This window comes from Mytilus trossulus, chromosome 13 (assembly GCF_036588685.1).
Source record: "Mytilus trossulus isolate FHL-02 chromosome 13, PNRI_Mtr1.1.1.hap1, whole genome shotgun sequence".
Taxonomy (NCBI): domain Eukaryota; kingdom Metazoa; phylum Mollusca; class Bivalvia; order Mytilida; family Mytilidae; genus Mytilus; species Mytilus trossulus.
Genome location: NC_086385.1, coordinates 27,642,181 through 27,661,359, shown reverse-complemented (window position 1 = coordinate 27,661,359; position 19,179 = coordinate 27,642,181). Strand labels below are relative to the sequence as shown.

Genomic DNA, 19,179 nt, shown 5'->3' with positions numbered 1-19,179 from the left:
ATAGAATCGTCCTCAGAATCGGAATCTTCTGAGGACATGGTTTCAATCTCCAATGCTTGCATGAACCTTTCTTCCTCCTTTGGATCATTTTTTCTTTCTTTTAGGGTTTTTCTTCTGTTGACAAGTTTCTGTAAAAAAAGACACATATGTACAGTATACCCAGAAGATGGTGAAATAAGAATTTAAGTAAATACCACATGATGTATAATTTGGATTATTTCCCTTGCATTACTATCAACAAGCGAAATTGAAATCGCTATAAATAATGAATAATTAAGTATTGGTACCTTGTACAGTTGTTGTTGTATATATCATAGGCGTAACACGGGGTCCCTTAACTCGGATTAAAGAATACAGTGGGATTTTAGGGAAAATGAGTCCGCCCTCTTTAACAGATTTTAAAAAAGGCGCTCTCCTTTTATTCCGAAAAATCCGGACCCGTCTCTGAATAAGCGATTTGTTAAAAGGGTAATTTTCTCATTTACCAAAAAATATATACAGATGAAAACCATGAATTAACCATAATATACGGAAAAGTTACATGAACCTTCAAATCTCTTAATCAAACTGCCTACAACAAATTGATTACGTTTAATTCATTTGAATTCATCAAAAGCATCAAACATATAAGTTTCAATGTGTCTTTAATCAATCTTTATTGAAATTCCTATCTTAAGAATAATGATCACCGATGTTTATTCCTAATCCAGATGACTAAAACTGTCTCAAGTGTTAATTTAGCACATACCCTGCCATAGAGAAACCATTTTTCTATTATGTTCTTCCTTTTTCCCTGTTAACTCCATTATCTCTTTCTGTTTAACAGAATTGAAATATGTTTCAATCCTACCTAGAAAAAAAAAGAACTATGTGAAAATATCAAACCAAAAATTAATACTTCACTGCCAAAGCCTAAATGAAATAATAAAAAAAAACCAGAATAACGCCTCGAAAACCTGTACAGTTTGAATGATAGGTCCATACATGTTACTCATTGATAAACAAACTGAGGAGGGTTGGGATCCCGCCAACATTTCAGGAGTCAGTGATTCATTGGTTTTTATTTGTGTATATGTTACATATTTGTTTTTCGTTCATTTTCTGTTCATAAATTAGGCTGTTAGTTTTCTCGTTTGAATTGTTATACATTGTCATTTCGGGGCCTTTTATTGCTGATTATGCGGTATGGGCTTTGCCCATGGTTGAAGTCCGTACGGTAACCTATAGTTGTTAATTTCTGTGTCATTTTTGTCTCTAGTGGAAAGTTGTCTCATTTGCAATACCACATCTTCTTTTTTATATGAAAATACATTTTGACTTTAATTCTAAAATATGTAGATATAACCAACAATAAAATGATATCAGATATAAATTATATACATATATATGGTGTTTACAATTGTTTCGAATAAATACACTGCAAACCTTTAGAAGAATAATAGAAGATTTTTTTAAAGTTAAGACGCAAACAAAAAACAAACGCTTTCAACGACATCTTTGGAAAAATTCTCAATTATATTCGAACATGCATATACTGATTAAAAAGTGAGTACATGAATTAATAAATAAAAGGAAAGGAACTGCGCTTCTATTGCTGTTTACCATCTCGACATCAAAGTGATGCCTTCAAGACATAGCTAGCCAAATCTGAGGCAAAATCTTACTTCAAGTTTGAAACGGACCTTTTTTTTAACCAAATGACGGTCACGTGCCACATCTCAGAATTAAAAAAAGCAATGTAGTAATGCCAATTAATCAATTAGGGTAAAGAAAGAAAGAAATCGGATACTGTCATAAATTGACGGCCATATGATATTCATGGAGGAATTTGGGGATGATCGAATCATTCTTTTTACTTTTTACTAAGCGCGTTTATTTGATATTGTTTTTTTTTGTTTTTGTTGCTTTGTTTATTTTGGTGTTTTTTTGGTGTTTGGTTGGATTTTTTTTCTTTTTTTGGGGGGGGGGGGGTCGTTTGAAAAAACGTTATTCCCAATCCACCATACAATCATAAGTTTAAGAAAACAAGTGATAAAACGCATTTAATAGGTAACTTTGATCGTCTAACGACTGTTACAAAATATTAGAAGTATAAGTGCTGCAGCTATAGATGTACTTACACCTGATCACGCCCTCTTCAACAGTTTGATGCTGACCCTTCACATAGATCAAAATCGCCTCTGTCATTGCTTTATTTTTTTCAGAATTGCATCTATGAATATAAGAATATGTTCATCATCAATTTCCTTATTTTGAAACTATACTCATATAGTTCGTTTATTATTACTTTAAACATACTTGTAACAGAAAGAAAAAATGTGGACTAGTCTTCCTTGTCCTTAATATTAAAAAAAAGAAATTGTCACTATAGGTGCATTTACGTTGCATACAGGGGACACTTAATTAAAAGGCGGGCTATACAGTTCATAAAAGGCAGAAACGTTTTGATTTGATAACAAAATATTTAAAAAAATTAATAAATAAAAAAAATAACATCCATCCGGACATTGCTATACTTTTGTTTGGTTTGGCAACATATATATGTACAGCGACTCCTTGGACGCAATATAACGACCATAAACAATCGGTATCAACATCATTGAATGAGGAATGATAAAACTACATTTGGTTTCATTTTGCAGGGAGATTATGGGAACCAAATTTTATAAAACTGTAAATAGTGCAATTTTTTTAATGTTGATAAGTATGCAGTAAAAAAATACGTTTTTTTTTCTCAATTTATGACCATTTAATAAATATGCGTTATTTCTGAATAAAAAATGCATAAGTTTTTAGGTTACTTATAAATTACAGAAATAACGAAATATTTAACAAAAAACAATTTGTGTTTATCTTTTAAAACAAAAATAGTTATGGCCTTCTTTCGAAAGGAAAAATATGGCCTCAAGTCCGATTTTTGAGCAAATATACAAAATTTCAACCTCCTTTAACTCAAAAAGTAGCACATGAAGGTATTTCTTTTATGACATATTTGATTTAATCAGGCAAAAAATAGCCTATATAGAAATTTTCATCAAACTGTAAATACAGGATCAAAACTGTATTGTATGCCCTTAAAGTGAAAGTTGTCTAAAGTTGAAATGAAGATTTTTTCAAACAAAATGTGACATCTGACCGCGTGAGACAGGTACACGTAACCGCTGATTTGAGTTAGAATATATAAAGAGAAAAAGCGTTTGAGATGGCATGAAAGTGACAGTTATAGCCAGTTGACTGCTAAAACTAGTTGACCGGTAATGCAGGTTTTACTATATATAGTTTTTTCCTCTTTCAACTAAGATGAATTATTTAACAATAAAAAAACACAAGTCACTTTTGAGCTGAATTGATTTACCAAACAGTGTTGCGTGATTTTGGTTTCTTGGATTTTGGATATAATATAACTTATACTATCAGATAAATCTTTTATAAATCATGTGAATATTACATCTATGTTTTAGTTCCTTCACACCTATGACAAATTGGCAGGTCAGAGAGGACTTTTACTAGTGATTAATTTCAAATTTGCTGGTCAAAATGAACGTACAGGTAACCATAAAAAACAGTAATTATAGTAAAGGAGCTTGTGTGATCTCTTACGATTCAATCAAGATATAAAGCCAGACATCTCTATGTTAAAGTGTTCATATCAAAATGTGTGTAAACTGTAAAACTAGAAAAAAGTAAAAACACAAAAATACTGAACTCAGAGGAAAATTCAAAAAGGAAAATCAAAAATCAAAAGGCAAAATCAAAAGTCCAAACACATCAAACGAATGGATAACAACTGTCATATTCCTGACTTGGTACAGGCATTTTTGTCGAGCCTTCGACTTTAGTCGAAAAAGCGAGACTAAGCGATCCTACTTTCCGTCGGCGTCGGCGTCGTCGTCGGCGGCGTCCACAAATATTCACTCTGTGGTTAAACTTTTTGAAATTTTAATAACTTTCTCAAACTATACTGGATTTCTACCAAACTTGGACAGAAGCTTGTTTATGATCATAAGATAGTATCCAGAAGTAAATTTTGTAAAAATAAAATTCCATTTTTTCCGTATTTTACTTATAAATGGACTTAGTTTTTTCTGCGGGGAAACATTACATTCACTCTGTGGTTAAAGTTTTTAGAATTTTAATAACTTTCTTAAACTATCCTTGGTCTGAACCAAATTTTGACAGAAACTTGTTTATGATCATAAGATAGTATCCAGAAGTAAATTTTGTAAAAAAATAAATCCATTTTTTCCGTATTTAACTTTTAAATGGACTTAGTTTTTCTGCGGGGAAACATTACATTCACTCTGTGGTTAAAGTTTTTAGAATTTTAATAACTTTCTTAAACTATCCTTGGTCTGAACCAAATTTTGACAGAAGCTTGTTTATGATCATAAGATAGTATCCAGAAGTAAATATTGTAAAAAGATAACTCCATTTTTTCTGTATTTTACTTTTAAATGGACTTAGATTTTCTTCCAGTTAACATTACATACAGTCGGCAGTTTAAGTTTTCAAACATTAATTAGATTCATTAACTATCCTAGATTTTTACCAAACTTGGACAGAAGCTTCTTACAATCAAAAGATAGTATCAAGAGGAATTTTTTTATTGATTTTTTTTCCTCATTTTTTGTTGAGCCTGCGATTTACAGCAAAAGTAGGCGAGACACTGGGTTTCGCGGAACCCTTTCAAATTTTCTAATGTAGAAAATGGTGGATTGAACCTTGTTTTATAGCTAGCTAAACCTCTCACTTGTATGACAGTCGCATCAAATTCCATTACATTGTCAACGATGCATGAACAAAACAAACATACTCAAAGAGTAAAAATGTCAAAAATAGGGGTACAACAGTCAATATTGTGTTATCATCTTAATATCACTACATAAACAACAAATGTAACAAAGTAGCACAAAAAGGCATACATCAAAATTAACATTCTCATTTTGCTTTTCTTATACGGCTGAATTTATCTATGTAAAGTCTACCCATAAATGAAAGAAGGTTTTCATTACTGGTGTAAAATTGCGCGTTTGGAAATTCGCACAGGTAGACATAAAAATAATTTTGTCGTATACATAAATGCAGACTCACGTAAAGTAGATATAACAAAAAACAGACTTACAGTAAAAATAATAAATAAAATAATGGTGTGGTTCAAAGTATGACGGGACACATAAGTACAGTTTCACGTCAAATGTATATCATAAAAAACAAACTAAACAGAAAAAGTAGTCTTATAGAATAAAATAGTTTAGTCATTCATAGTATGTCAAGATCCTTAAGTAAAAGTAATATCAATAAATGAAATAATTTTGCCGTTCAAAGTATGTGGTTTTACGTAACCACAGAGTCACTTCTAATGAATATCTAAAAAAGACATATAAAAGAATACTATAATACGTAATTAAGATGATAACAAACGTCAGTACGCAAAATCTATACTTCAAGACCATCTTGTATTATTTGTGAAGTTGATACGGAATATTTATCAACAAGTTCTGGGTATCTTCCGATGAACTTTTTTAGAAAAAGGACGAGACGTTCTTTGACATACCCCTGGTTCATCAATTTTCTGCTCAGACACTGGTGACGTTTTACAAAGTCTGAATAGGAGCTGCAAGCTCTTGAATACCTAATAAGTTGGGAAATGTATATTCCATATGCAGGTGAAGTTGGTATATTACTACTAAGGTGGGGGAAATTGATAATTTCAAAATTAAAATCGTCTCGTTTGTCATAGATTCTGGTACTGAGATGACTGTGTATGTCAAATTCGAGGTACAAGTCTAAAAATGAGGCAGAGGAAGCCGTGTCTGTGGTCTCTTTAATTTCTAGTTCTGGTGGGTATATTAATGGAATCCAATCAGAAAAGTTCGGATTGTTAATGGAAAGAACATCATCAATATATCTGAAAGTGAAATTAAATAACCTGGCTTCTTTGATCTTCTTGTTTTTGACAAGTGTCTGAAGGAACTCCGAGTCATATGAAAATAAGAAGAGATCGGCAAGGAGAGGCGCACAGTTCGTTCCCATAGGAATGCCGACAATTTGTTGAAAAAGTCTACCTCCAAATTCAACAAATATGTTGTCAATAAGAAACTCCAGCATACTGATCACTTGTTCCTCTGTGTAGTATGTTTTACCCTTTTGTTCCTTATTAACAAAATATGCCTTATGCTTTCCTAGAACTGTTCTAGCTCAAAGTCAATTTTTAGTCACCACTTTAGTTAACGATCTAGAACTTTTTAACATAGACCAAGCATATTGCCATATTTTTTTTATATTTGCTAAACACATTGCATTTACAATTTTCACACAGGTTAGTAACATGGGTTTTCTGAAAGTATTGATTGATCAGTAGACTGTGGTTAGTCCAAATTTGTGATTCTTAGGAATGAAGAATTTGGTATTTCATATAGATATTAAGTATTCAATTATATATAACTATCTGAAAAGGTGATGCTCATAAATATACGTTCTTATCTTCCGTAAACACATTTGTATGGAATTCTTTTTTTCTTTAAGCAGTTTATATTTTGTTTCTTTTCCTACTTTCAGCATCAGAGGACGATGTTCGGAAATTACATACATTTTTCTCTGAGCTCGACTATGACATTGTTTGTCAGTCTGATATGACTACAAATGAATTGAAAAGAAGCTTAGAAAAAATTAGATACGAGTACTTGACAAGGCAATCACACAAGTATCACTGTTTCATTTGTGTTATTATGAGTCATGGCAGCGAGGTGAGTAGTAATTTACAGTATTCGTCATAATTATTGTAAGAATATTGCTATTTGTTCAAATGCTAGAATATATAGAATAGATAACATTTCAAGTGTCTATTAAATTTCAACAGAAAAAGACATTGGCATATCGAAAAAAAGGTAATCAAAATTGTTCAGAAAAGGTACATAGAAAATGAACAAATACTGTACATGCTGTAACCTGCCTAATCCAACACCTGAGTATTCCAACATCCTGCGTAAACCGACACATTTTCTTGGTCTCAAAATTTGCCTATTCTTGCAAAAAACTCATGAGTATTCAGACACCCTGCTTAAACCTTGCATTCACATGGCTTATTGAAAGTGGTCATAAGTTTAAGCTAGACAATCTGGTGAATTCACTAAGGTGAACAACTCTACAAAAGAGTAAATAAAGGTAAAAGTAGTATACCGCTGTTAAAAATTCATAAATCGATAGAAAAATATATTCCACGACATTTTAAATGAAGAATTCACAGATCTTAATGCAGATTGTTACATTTATATAGTTATATGTCCAATGATGATAGAAATACATGCTAAATATAGATTTGCAGATATCATCATGTAATTTGAATGAAATAAAACTAGTAAAATGCATAAACTGTCTTTTCCTTGTTGTATGATTAAATCTTTGAAATAGTTAAGGTATATCAATTCAGTGCGATATGTTGACACTATAGAATAATTGAAAGGCATGCAACTTAAATTTCAGCTTGGAATAGCCACCCAGGATGGTACTATTAAAGTAGATGATTTAGTCCGACCGTTTAAAAATGATAATGCATTCAGTTTCATTGGTACGTATACAGCAAAGAATAGGTTCGTCGGAACTTATGCTTTCACATGTTTTATATCAGGTTAAAAGTAGATTTCAAATTACTTACATGACCAACTCATTTCAGAAATTCTCAACATTTTATTTATCCAACAATATAAGAAAGAGAGCGTTTTGTATCGTATCTTGCCTTTGATTGTTATTTATTCGATAATGAAGTAACGGAAGGCGTGTTGTCTATTTAAAGACATAATCCGTTAAAATTCCGTTCTAGAAATAAGCAAATCTGGAATAGGATTCAATTTATAGAATACAAGTTCAGTACCCACGAATGACTTCACTTCATAAATCTACCATCTTTTAAATGAGATTATGTACCGAGATAAAAAATATGTAAATATGCTTACATTTGCAGTATTTCTAAATGGTATTCATTCAAATCTTATATTGTGCTACTTTTTAAATGATTCTGAAATGGTTATAGTGGATGATTGTCTTAATAAATTGTTCAAATTTTATTTTCGATTTTAACCATTAAGTTTATAGAATTATCCTTCTAGACCTTTTCAACATCTCTCGACACCGACTAATGACACCTACAGTTTACAGGTAAAATGGATGGGTCGTCTCAAAGACAAAAACCATCATGATTATCATTACGAAACATACTGGATTGGCGGTTATATACTGTTTTGACTATATAGCTTAAGAATATCTATCAACCAAACAAATAAATAAATATATGTCTCTGTCATATAATATTCTTATTTCGTATGTATTTGAACGACATTTCATGTTGAATTGATTAAAAAATACTGCAATCATTCTGCATCCTAACCCACTTTCTCTTTATTTTTTATGATTATGTGAGTCTTTCACCAAATATTTACCGCATGCAAATAACAAGTAATTTGTTGGTGTAAAAGCTTTTATGAATTTTTTCAAAATTAATGAAAAATAATAACTGGACCGTCCGTCCGTATCACACTTGTGAACACGACCAACTTGGTGTTTTTCCACCGATCTTCACCTAAGTTGATGTACATATTCAATTTCTGGAGGGATAATCACATATTGATTTTTAAGGTCGAAGGAAAATTTCACATTTTTTTTTTATCAACGACGGACTTCTCAGCTGCAAGATATCTTGTTAGAGATGATGTTTTTCCTAGATGAATATTGAAAAAAAAATATAATTGATCCCTCGTTTCAATGTTACAACATTTAAGCAGTGATTGGTGAATACAGAATTAAAGTAGAACACCAAATTGGTGAATTTAAAAGATACAAAGTATTGAGTACATTACGGAGGCACCAAGGACAAAACTAGCAGACACTGTGGAAACATGTGCCGCCCTTGTCAACATACATAATCATTGTTTAATCAAATATCAACTGAAATAAAACATGCTTTGGTTTTTGTTTTTTTCTCCAAATTCCACCAGGACAGCTAGAAACTAAACGTCTAAAAAGATGAAATGTGACTTAAAGTCCATCATTTTCTTTATAATAAATTAAAAAATCCATGTCATTTGGACTCTGTAGGAAAGTTGTATCATTGTCAATGAAAGCAATAAAATCAATAGTGATCTAAAAAAAAATATTTTTGAGACGACCATTCACATTTTACCTGTCGTAGTCGTTCTCAACTGTAGGTGCCGAGAGTTGTTGAAAAGGTCTATTAGTAGCCACGACAGTATTGCTCTCTTAAATGCCTGTCATGACCCCCAAACATTTTCTTAGGAACCACAATGGGGGCTACTAGTATGAGAAAGTAACTTAAATTTTGCAGTCGGATATAGGAAAAACAAACATCAGCCCGTGAATTTTAGATAAAATTGCAATGAAACAATGGTGGAAATTACTGGGTCCCCGTGTTATTTTTTTTTCAAGCTTGTTGTTTAGCTTGTAAATAGACGATATTAAAAATGTTGGTGTGTTTTAAAGTAGTAATTACTGTTCCATTCGAACAATATTATACAAATAATCGACTCGAAAGAAAAAAAATGCGTACATTTACAAAACTGAAGTAAAAGTCAAAATACAAACTTAAATATTATTATAAGCATGACAAGTACATGTAAGGCCGTTATTTTTTCTAGATTTTTTTTATTTTTTTTATTTTTCATTTCTGCGCCTTTTTTTAGCTGTCTTTGTGATATAGGTTTTCTCATTATTGAAGGCTGTACGGTTGCCTATAATTGCTAAAAATGTATATTAACTTAATTTGAACATAGGTGAATAGTTGTATAATAATGTGATCAGCTATTTAAAAAGGTTAAAAATTCTTTTAACAATTTATCGCAAAGGCTTTATTGCTAAATTAAACAAATATCGATGCCAGTACACCGTACATTCTGAGATTAGCATACTTTTGAAATATTGTCAAAAGTTTGTGAATTTTTCATGAAATTTTTTGTCTGAACCTACATTTTTAAATGTAGTGCATTCTGAGGGTGTCATTGGACATACTAAATGTCATGAATCTAGATGAGCTGCTAGATAAAACATGTCTAACAACATTTACACAGTATAACAAAAGTGGACCATAACTGATAATTTTAGATAATGTGTATTAAAGAAGTCATTTTATTTTCGTTATAAAAACAGCAATGAGCCAAACAATTATAAATAATCTTTAACATATTTATGTTTTGTTTATTGTTTTGTACACGAGTCAGACAGTCAGCTCTCGTTTGCATTGTTTGCCTTTTTCATTTCGGGACCTTTTAAAGATAACCACTAATCAAGGGTTTTGCTAATTGTTGAAAGCTGTATGGTGATCTACAGTTTTAAATTTTTAAATGTCTGCATCATTTGGTCCTTCGGGTCGAGTTGTCTCATTGACAGTTATTCCACTTTTTCTTTATATTTATGCATATATTTATATATTAAGTGCCTATAAAATCAATCTAACAAATTTAGAGTAGATTTAAGTCTTGTTTCCTCCCCGACCGGGGCTAGAACTTGTACTTTTCAACACACGCATACGTAAAGGATTTTTTTATTTGATGTGAAAATCCGTAATAATATTCTTTATTTAGTTCTCAGACATGGTAAATATTGTGAAGGCGAAGGGGATATAAACCCTTGAATATAAACCCTGTCGATGACCCGAATTTTTACATATTTTACGGAATACCCCAAAGTTTATGTTTTTTTTCCAGCACCAGATATTTGTTTAACATTCATAATGCAATAAATGTATCCATGACAAGTTTTTTGTTCTTAACGTTTATTCATATAAATGTACCTTTTAATCATCTTGACAAGCATTTTTCTTTCGTTCAGATTATATTTTCAACAAAGTTTTCAAATTTCATTTTTACTGTTTTTATGTTAGTTTTTCAAATTATTTACAACAAAGACAGTGAAACCCAAATCATGATATTTTCTGCATACGTGAAGTATTTTGAAGTTTTTATCGTGTATGTAATAATTATAATAACACGTTACAACATTATATCTAAGAATTTGAAGTGTGTGTGCATTGCATGATTTCAAATAAAAAAAACAACGTATTATTGACGAATGAACGTCATTATTTTCAATCTGTCAGCCTCGTATATGTTTTACATTTCTTTGTAGTTTAGACTACAATGTACGTCACATAGTAATACGTGTTATGATGCCGTTGATGGGATTTCAATTTGTAGGAAAACGTCGTATATACTCCGGCAGTTTCTTAAATATATACTGACTTCCCTGTTTCGGTAGGTGTTATCTTCTCGTAGGCATATAACAAGGTCATCTGATACAAAACGCAAAATATTCTTAAGTGAACAGAAATTATCAATGTGCAAATATTTATTTTGAAATTAAGTGTTGGTCAATCTTAGATATGATATGGTTTTGTCAAATGAATAGCTAAAGAATAAATGCATTTTTTAAAATCAAATTTGAACTCGTCACATGCTTTTTTGAACAGATACTACCGGTCTGATTCAGACGGTTTGAAAAGAGAGAGGAAGCCAATAACAGTTCACAAGTAGCCTTAAAAGTACCTTCATTATTAGGGATCAGAACTACAAAACTTTATTTGTCAACAAAACGTAGAATACAATATAGATAAGACGAATCTGACCTTACATGACCCCCATATTAGTGTTTATCAATCGTTGCAGGCCAACTTATAACCGGTGGAGATGTTGCAAAGCGTAATTGGAAAATGACAGTCATTACCACTAAAACCTTTATTTACTGATCGTTTTGATAATTTTGAAATTATCAAATAAATTTACCATTCCGAATCATAGGATCGAAAAGTTCACATTGATCATATTCAAAGACCGAGTTTCAATTTGGGCAAAATATAGCCCTGAATTTCAATTCCATCGTAGCATATAACACAACGCTACAACTTACTTAAAACATTGACGTCCTTCAAAAACCTTCATGCAATGTATAACAAATGACTTCATACTTATATACGCTCCAAAATCAGTTGACTTTTTGGATAAAGTATAAATACAATGATTTGTTTTGTGTTGTCCAATTTCGATAATTTTGTAAAGTTTTGGCCGCAACAAACGATCCGAAATGTTCCGCCACCAAAAGATTCAAAGATGTAAAGTATATCCCTTGACACAAAACTTTTTTGGATAAGGGACTACGACTAGAACATATAATGCGAAACATGGTTAGGGGTTAGGGGACGACCATTTGATATTCTGGGGGGGGGGGGGCAGGAGGATTTTGAAAATTAATAACTCAGCCTTGATAATCACAAAAATAAATGGTTTGTTCTTTGGTAGTTTGAAAATAAATAACCTGACTTGCAATGTATTGAAAATAAATAACTCAGCAGGCCTATAGCTTATTGGGCCTTCAGCGGTTCCAAAACCCTTCAAAAAAATTTTGCCTCGCTCCGCTCCGCGAAATATGTTTGACAAGACTTTGCATTTTAAGAGGCTAGGTAAAACCAAACTAAATTAACTTTAATACTATGTATGTATGCAATATGTGTATATTGCTTGGGAATATAAATGGTTCAGTTCGTTAAGAAAATTATAAGATACTTAATCTAATTATACTAATTGTCTTTTATAATATACTTATTACTATGTATTTGTGTTTCGTTTGTCCTTTCTCGCTATGTATTATCTTAAAATGTTTGTATAAATTGTCCTCTTGTACACAAGTATGTGTCTGAGGTTATGAATGAAATCTTGAATCTTAAAATTTCTGAAGGGGATCATGATCTACTAGTATTCTGATAAGGGAGCTACCATTTGATTTTTATGGGGGGGGGGGGGGGGGGGGCTAGGATGAAAAATTTTGTCCTGCCTTTTTTTTTAGTTGTAATCTCTGTCCTGCCTTTTTATTTTTCACTCTACCCGGTCCTGCCTTTTTTTTTTTTTTTAGTTTATCCTGACTTTTTTTTTACATAAATTGTCATCCTGACTTCTTTTTTTTGCAAGTGTCTCATCCTGCCTTTTTTTTTACTCAAAACTCCTGTCCTGCCTATTTTTTTCAAATTTCATCCTAGCCCCCCCCCCCCCCCCCCCCCCCCATAAAAATCAAATGGTAGCCCCCTTAGATGGTACACAATGACTTGACTATACATGTATTAATGGTTTACCTTTTTTTAAATGGTTATTTGGATGGAGAGTTGTCTGACATTGGCACTCACACCACAACTTCCTATATCTTATTATTCATAATTAACAAATATTTAAAAAATTGTATGTTTTCGAATATCGCAAATCAGGGACGTATATATCTATATAAGTCCTTGCTTAAATATAGTGGTAAAAAATGAATAATCAGTCCCTTGCTTTAATGAAAATGAAAAATCTTGCTTAAATAGTGCAGAAAATGAATAATCTGTCCTCTCAGTTTACAAAAATAAATAACCGATCAAACACAAATCCTCCTGGCCTCCCCCAGAATATCAAATGGTCGTCCCCTTATAAACTTTTCAACAATTTAACTTCAATCTGACATTATGAAATAAACATTCAAAGGTAACGAGTCATGACTGGATACTATATAATATGATGCGATGGGCTAATCTAGTTTGTATTTGTTTATTGGTAGTAATATTTTTCTATGTGAGATTTTTAAATGGTCTTTACCTGACCAAAAACTTTTAAAACATTTACATGATTAAGGAAGCATTTGGTACGTATTCTAAAATAATTTCTCTATTTGAATTTAATTGTGATCAAAAAGGTTATTTGTACCTGTACTGGTCAGTAATTATCAAAAATTAATGCTTTGCATGTATGAAATAGTTCGGTATATGTCTAGGGTAACTTGGTGTCACGAAATCACTGCCCGAATTAACTACCAGTAAGTCTGTTTGGGTGACAAATTTATGTGTAAAAATCTATGCGAAATGTTAAGAGAATGCCAAAGAAGAAACGTTTTGAAAATTTATATCATATTTAAATATTTACATGATTTCTACACTATAGCAACTCATGACTTTTTATCTATCTTTAGAATAAAAAAAGTAAATTATATTTGATCAGCAAAGAGCAATGACTGTAGGCGAGCAAAGTATTATAAAACACATATTTTCTGAAGTTCCGTTCATCACTATTTTCAAAATTACAATGGCACTTTAGAATTATGATACGCCAGACAAGCAATCCTTCGCGTCTATCAAAAAAGTATAAAAGTAAAACTGTGTGTGTTATACTATACAGAACAGTAGATTTTTTTAACAACGTCTCGAGGTCTGATTGGCCAACAGACTAGTGGATGACCTTATATACTCTTATTTTGTGTAATCAAATTAAGTTTTACAAATAAATTTGTACCTTGGGTATATCTGAATCTGAATCAATTAAAATCTTATACAATCATTCAGAGACTTTATATATATGCACATGTATAACACACACATTCCATGTATTTTAACACCATTTGTACTTATATTTGTTTTATGTTTGCCTTTTTCTACAATATCTTCTTGAGCAGTTTTTAATCAGTGAAACACAAAAATACAGGCATAGTTAAGATAAAATCATTCCAAAATTCAGTATTTCATATAAAAATGTTTCAAAATGCCAATGCTATATATACAGGAAAACCAAAGATTTTCATTATCCAGTCATGCCGTGGAGGTCGATCCCAAGTCAAAGAACAGTATATAGAACCAAACATAATTAACGAAGCAGATAGCACAGTTTGTGCAAGATTGCCGACAGACGCTGACATAATTAAGATATTTGCAACTACCCCAGGTATAAATTTAAACTGCATTTTTAGAATATAAAGCCCGCCTCCGGGAGAGTTATACTCTCGCTGTTTTGAGAATCCATGGCTGGCATTCGACTGTTAGCTACTTTTTTGTTGGCTTGTTCACATGTCATATTCCCCATTTCCATTCTCAATTTTACAAATGAACTGATTATATAAAGATTCATTTCTAACCTTTACAGAGATTTAACAGGCATTTTGAATGGCGAAAGTTTACTTTTGACATGTTGTAGGACTGTTCCGACTGGTTCTATAAACCAAAAATCTTAACAAATATAATTTTAGAAAATATTGTTCTAATGACTACCGAAAAAGTTCATTTGAAACAGGTCAGGTACTGATATTAACTTCGAAACCAGTTCGATACAAAGTTAATGTCAAATCTAGTCCTATCCAAATTTTAACATTAACAAACAAACTAGTAAAACGTATATATGTTTTAAAGATGTCGGTCTGTTCAGCTTATCACCAAGTTAATATGTGCATGTAGTCTTGACCACTGTTCACTGATTGATAATTAGGAACACATTATTCATACAAATACATTCCGATCGGTCTTGTTTGTTAAAAGACATTGCATATTCAGAGAAAGAAATTTATTAAGTCAAGATTAAAAGTAAAACCAAAAATGACGAACTTAAAAGGTGAATTTACAAAGGGGAAGTAGAAAAACGGACAGAACCACACGTTATACTTTATCAATCATTGGGAGAAATTGAAATCAACAGGCATTTTTTGACCGAAAGGTATTTTTAACCAGTTTTTGTAGCTAACCAATTCCCACATTTGTACTACAATTGATTTATTGACAAAATATTTGATTGAGAGATAAAAGTTCTAACTGTTGCAATATGCAAAACATAGGTACCGTAAACTTAAACACATTTATGTTGAAATTTTGAATAAGAACTATAGGAAGATTAAGTAATACATTGACAGACATATAATTACGAAACAAAATCACTGTACAATTTTGTGGGTTTACATTCCGTATTTTATTCAAAATACTTGCTTGAACTGCAATCAGTCGTTTTATGGTCAAGGAGTGATTTTGTAACAACCATAAGTGTTGGTCTGAATCAATTAACACTGCTCATGGTTGTACTTTGTTATAAAAGTATATGACTGTACAAACACTAAGTTTTTTTTAGAATTAGTGTTTGATTTTATAATATAAATGATAGCAAACATGTGTTGGTTTTTATTTAGATGCCTTTATGTTTTCATTTGTTGAAAATGCAGAATTGTCACTGAAAATCAGTAGATTTGATATCTGAAGATGTTTTTATAACAATAAAAGAATATTGAAGCTTTAATCAGAACTTCCATTATTTATTGGTACTTTATAATAAAAAATAAATGTCAGTATCGTAAATCAGTAAATTTGGAAAGTCGTGAAGGACTGTGTAATATAAATGACAGCAATAATGATACAAATTGACTACACAAATGTGGTATAATTGAGTTAAACACTTTGCAAACGTATTTCATTTTGTTTATCAACAAATGTCTGAAAGAAATGCATTGTATATATACTTAACTAAAACCGCTTTCCTATGTTTTCTTTTTTTAGGATATTATAGCTACAGAAAAGTCGATTCAACTTCATGGAGAGGAGCTTGGTTTATACAAGCTTTCATAGCTGTTGCAAGAGAGCTTCCAAAAAGCCATATTCAGGAGATATTAACGGCTGTTACGCATGAATTAGCGATAAATCCTGAATATGAAATAGATGGCGAAAAGTGTCAACTTCCAATGTTCGAAGCTGCTCTATCAAAATTATTTTATCTTAAATAAATCTGCAAACATTGCTGGAACATAAGAATATCTGAAAATTTGACACTTAGATATCAAATAGTTTGTGAAAAACTTATATCGTTTACATCCCATCAGTATTTTCATATTAATCCCTAGGAGACATAAAATTTACAAAGATTTCAATAATAATATGCGTATCATTATTACTAAATTTTACATACACCAAACCAGGGACTTCATATCTGAAAAAAACAATATATGCTCTTAATTTTAGAATTCATTCATTTCTGTTTGTATTATTCAAAATTAAAAGTCCATATGCGTTCTACAAGGATCAACAGTCCTTCACATTTAATCTGCTACCTTAATTATTTAAACATATTGTAAAAAGTTTTTAATTTACATGTATATATATATGCGTAAGACTATTTTGTTTTACATATTTATATTGAATTACTTCTTTACGATACGTTATTTTTACCCAGCCCAATTTTGTGCTGTTACATCTTAAAAATTCTATCCAAATTTGTTTTGCGTAGATTTCCGCGCAGTGCAGTGTGGTAGTTTTTTTTTGTTTTTCTCCATGTCGTATGGCTTTGGACAGAGCTGTTTCTTTGAATTTGCTCTGTTTTGCTGTGCATGTACTGATTTTACGTCATGGATGTATACCCTGTAGTCTTTGTATTCCTATCATATTAACGGAGTGTGTCTATCGTGATGTTTAAAGTAAAAAAAAACAGCATTTGCCAGTGTTTGATGTGTATGCTCTTCTGTATTTTTAAATATTATTGTGTATTTATTCTTTGACTTTTCTTTGTCTGTCAACTCATTCTTTCAATTTTATTTTTTCAAATTTTGATTAGACACAAATCACCTATTCTTTGTAATAATTCCCATGAACTTTACATGTTAAACTTCAGTAAATTGATGGGGTGTGGGATATTAGCAAAACTATGATAAATATTCAAAGGAAAGTTCTTGAAGAAGAAAAAATTGCATCAGCAAATATACAAATTTTACATTGTTTGTGATAATATTTAAAGTCGTTATGAATATAATATGTGTTTTCAGCCGTGTATAAACTTCACTTGTGATTTAATGGATAGAGCTGTCCTAGAGTTGTCACTTGTTTAGTTAGATGTACTTAATCATCAAAAGAACTATTTCCTTCACTGAATCTCAAAATCCTTTTAGAAAGATATATTGGGATTATGTGCAATCAATTCTATCTTCATTGCTAATAGATATAAAATTTTCTTATTTGCGTATTTTCTTACAACGCAGGATTTGTCTAAAAAAGGTAATTTTTCTTGATATAACTTAAACGTTGTTTATAATAATATTATTTCATTATTAAACTGTCCAGACAAAAGCATGTGAAGTATACTTGAAGAGATATGTTTAAATTAATATTAAGATTGTGACATTTTATTTGTCGTGCAGCATACCTTTTGCAAGTTTTGAACATTCGAACTAGTGAGCCTGTCTTCAGACTAAGATTCTCTTTCAGCCGCCTTGTTCACGTTGTTACCTATGATTTGCTTCCCGACTTAGATTTACACATTTGTGTGACATTCATCTCCGATGCTTAAAACTGTTCCAGGCTAGAATGGTTCGTTTCATCCTGCTGCCTTTCCTGTGTACGCATTCAACTTTTATCTTCAAATCTAATTCTTCTGCCTGCGAATCCATTTGTTTTAAAAAATGTTGTATTTGAAAACGTCACGCTAAACCATCGCATTTCAGCGAAAGAACCATCACACTTCAGCGTAAACCATCGAACTTCAGCGTCCACATCACACTTCAGCGTCCCCATCGCACTTTCGAGTCCTTCTCTAGTTTAGTGTGTTTTTTTAAATGAAATGTTTTCTAAGTTGATCGACATATTGTTAGAATGAGAAAATATTGTACGTCGGTAATGTTGTTGGCTATAAATAAAATTGTTCAGTAATTTAAATTATCCTAGTTTATGTATGTCGGATTTGTTGGCGGTGAACTGTAAATATTTGGCCTAATTGCTTACTAGTTTTTTCCAAAATATTTTTTTTGGAACCGATTACATTTTTAGCTCACATGGCTCAAAGGGCCAAATGAGCTTTTCCCATCACTTTGCGTCCGGCTTCCGTGGTCCGTCGTCCGTCGTCCGTCGTCGTTAACTTTTACAAAAATCTTCCCCTTTGAAACCAGTGGGCCAATTTAAACCAAACTTGGCCACAATCATTATTAGGGTATCGAGTTTAAAAAATGTGTCCAGGGACCCGGCTAACCATCCAGTTTTTGGCTTATAACTCCAAAACCAAATCATGTAGCGCAAATCTGACGGATGTAAAATTGTTAATCAGGTCCAGATCTATCTGCCCTGAAATTTTCAGATGAATCGGAAAACCCGTTGATGGGTTGCTGCCCCTAGATTGGTAATTTTAAGGAAATTTTACTGTTTTTGGTTATTATCTTGAATATTATTATAGATAGAGATAAACTGTAACAGCAATAATGTTCAGCAAAGTAAGATTTACAAATAAGTCAACATGACCGAAATGGTCAGTTGACCCCTTTAGGAGTTATTGCCCTTTATAGTAAATTTTTAACCATTTTTCGTAAATCTTAATAATCTTTTACAAAACTCTTCTCCTCTGAAACTACTGGGCCAAATTATTCCAAACTTTG

The 19,179-nt window shown here is 31.6% G+C and overlaps 1 protein-coding gene across 1 annotated transcript in view; it reads left to right on the top strand.

Annotated features, from left to right (window-relative positions):
- The window catches only part of LOC134694210 (caspase-3-like), a 38,127-nt gene extending 19,689 nt beyond the window's left edge, over window positions 1-18,438 (top strand). The window contains exons 6-10 of the mRNA XM_063555206.1: window positions 3,462-3,549; window positions 6,559-6,746; window positions 7,483-7,567; window positions 14,580-14,738; window positions 16,328-18,438. Coding sequence (XP_063411276.1) covers window positions 3,462-3,549; window positions 6,559-6,746; window positions 7,483-7,567; window positions 14,580-14,738; window positions 16,328-16,551 — 744 coding nt within the window. The 3' untranslated portion in view covers window positions 16,552-18,438. The remainder of the gene's footprint in view (window positions 1-3,461; window positions 3,550-6,558; window positions 6,747-7,482; window positions 7,568-14,579; window positions 14,739-16,327) is intronic.
- Window positions 18,439-19,179: the final 741 nt, after the last annotated feature.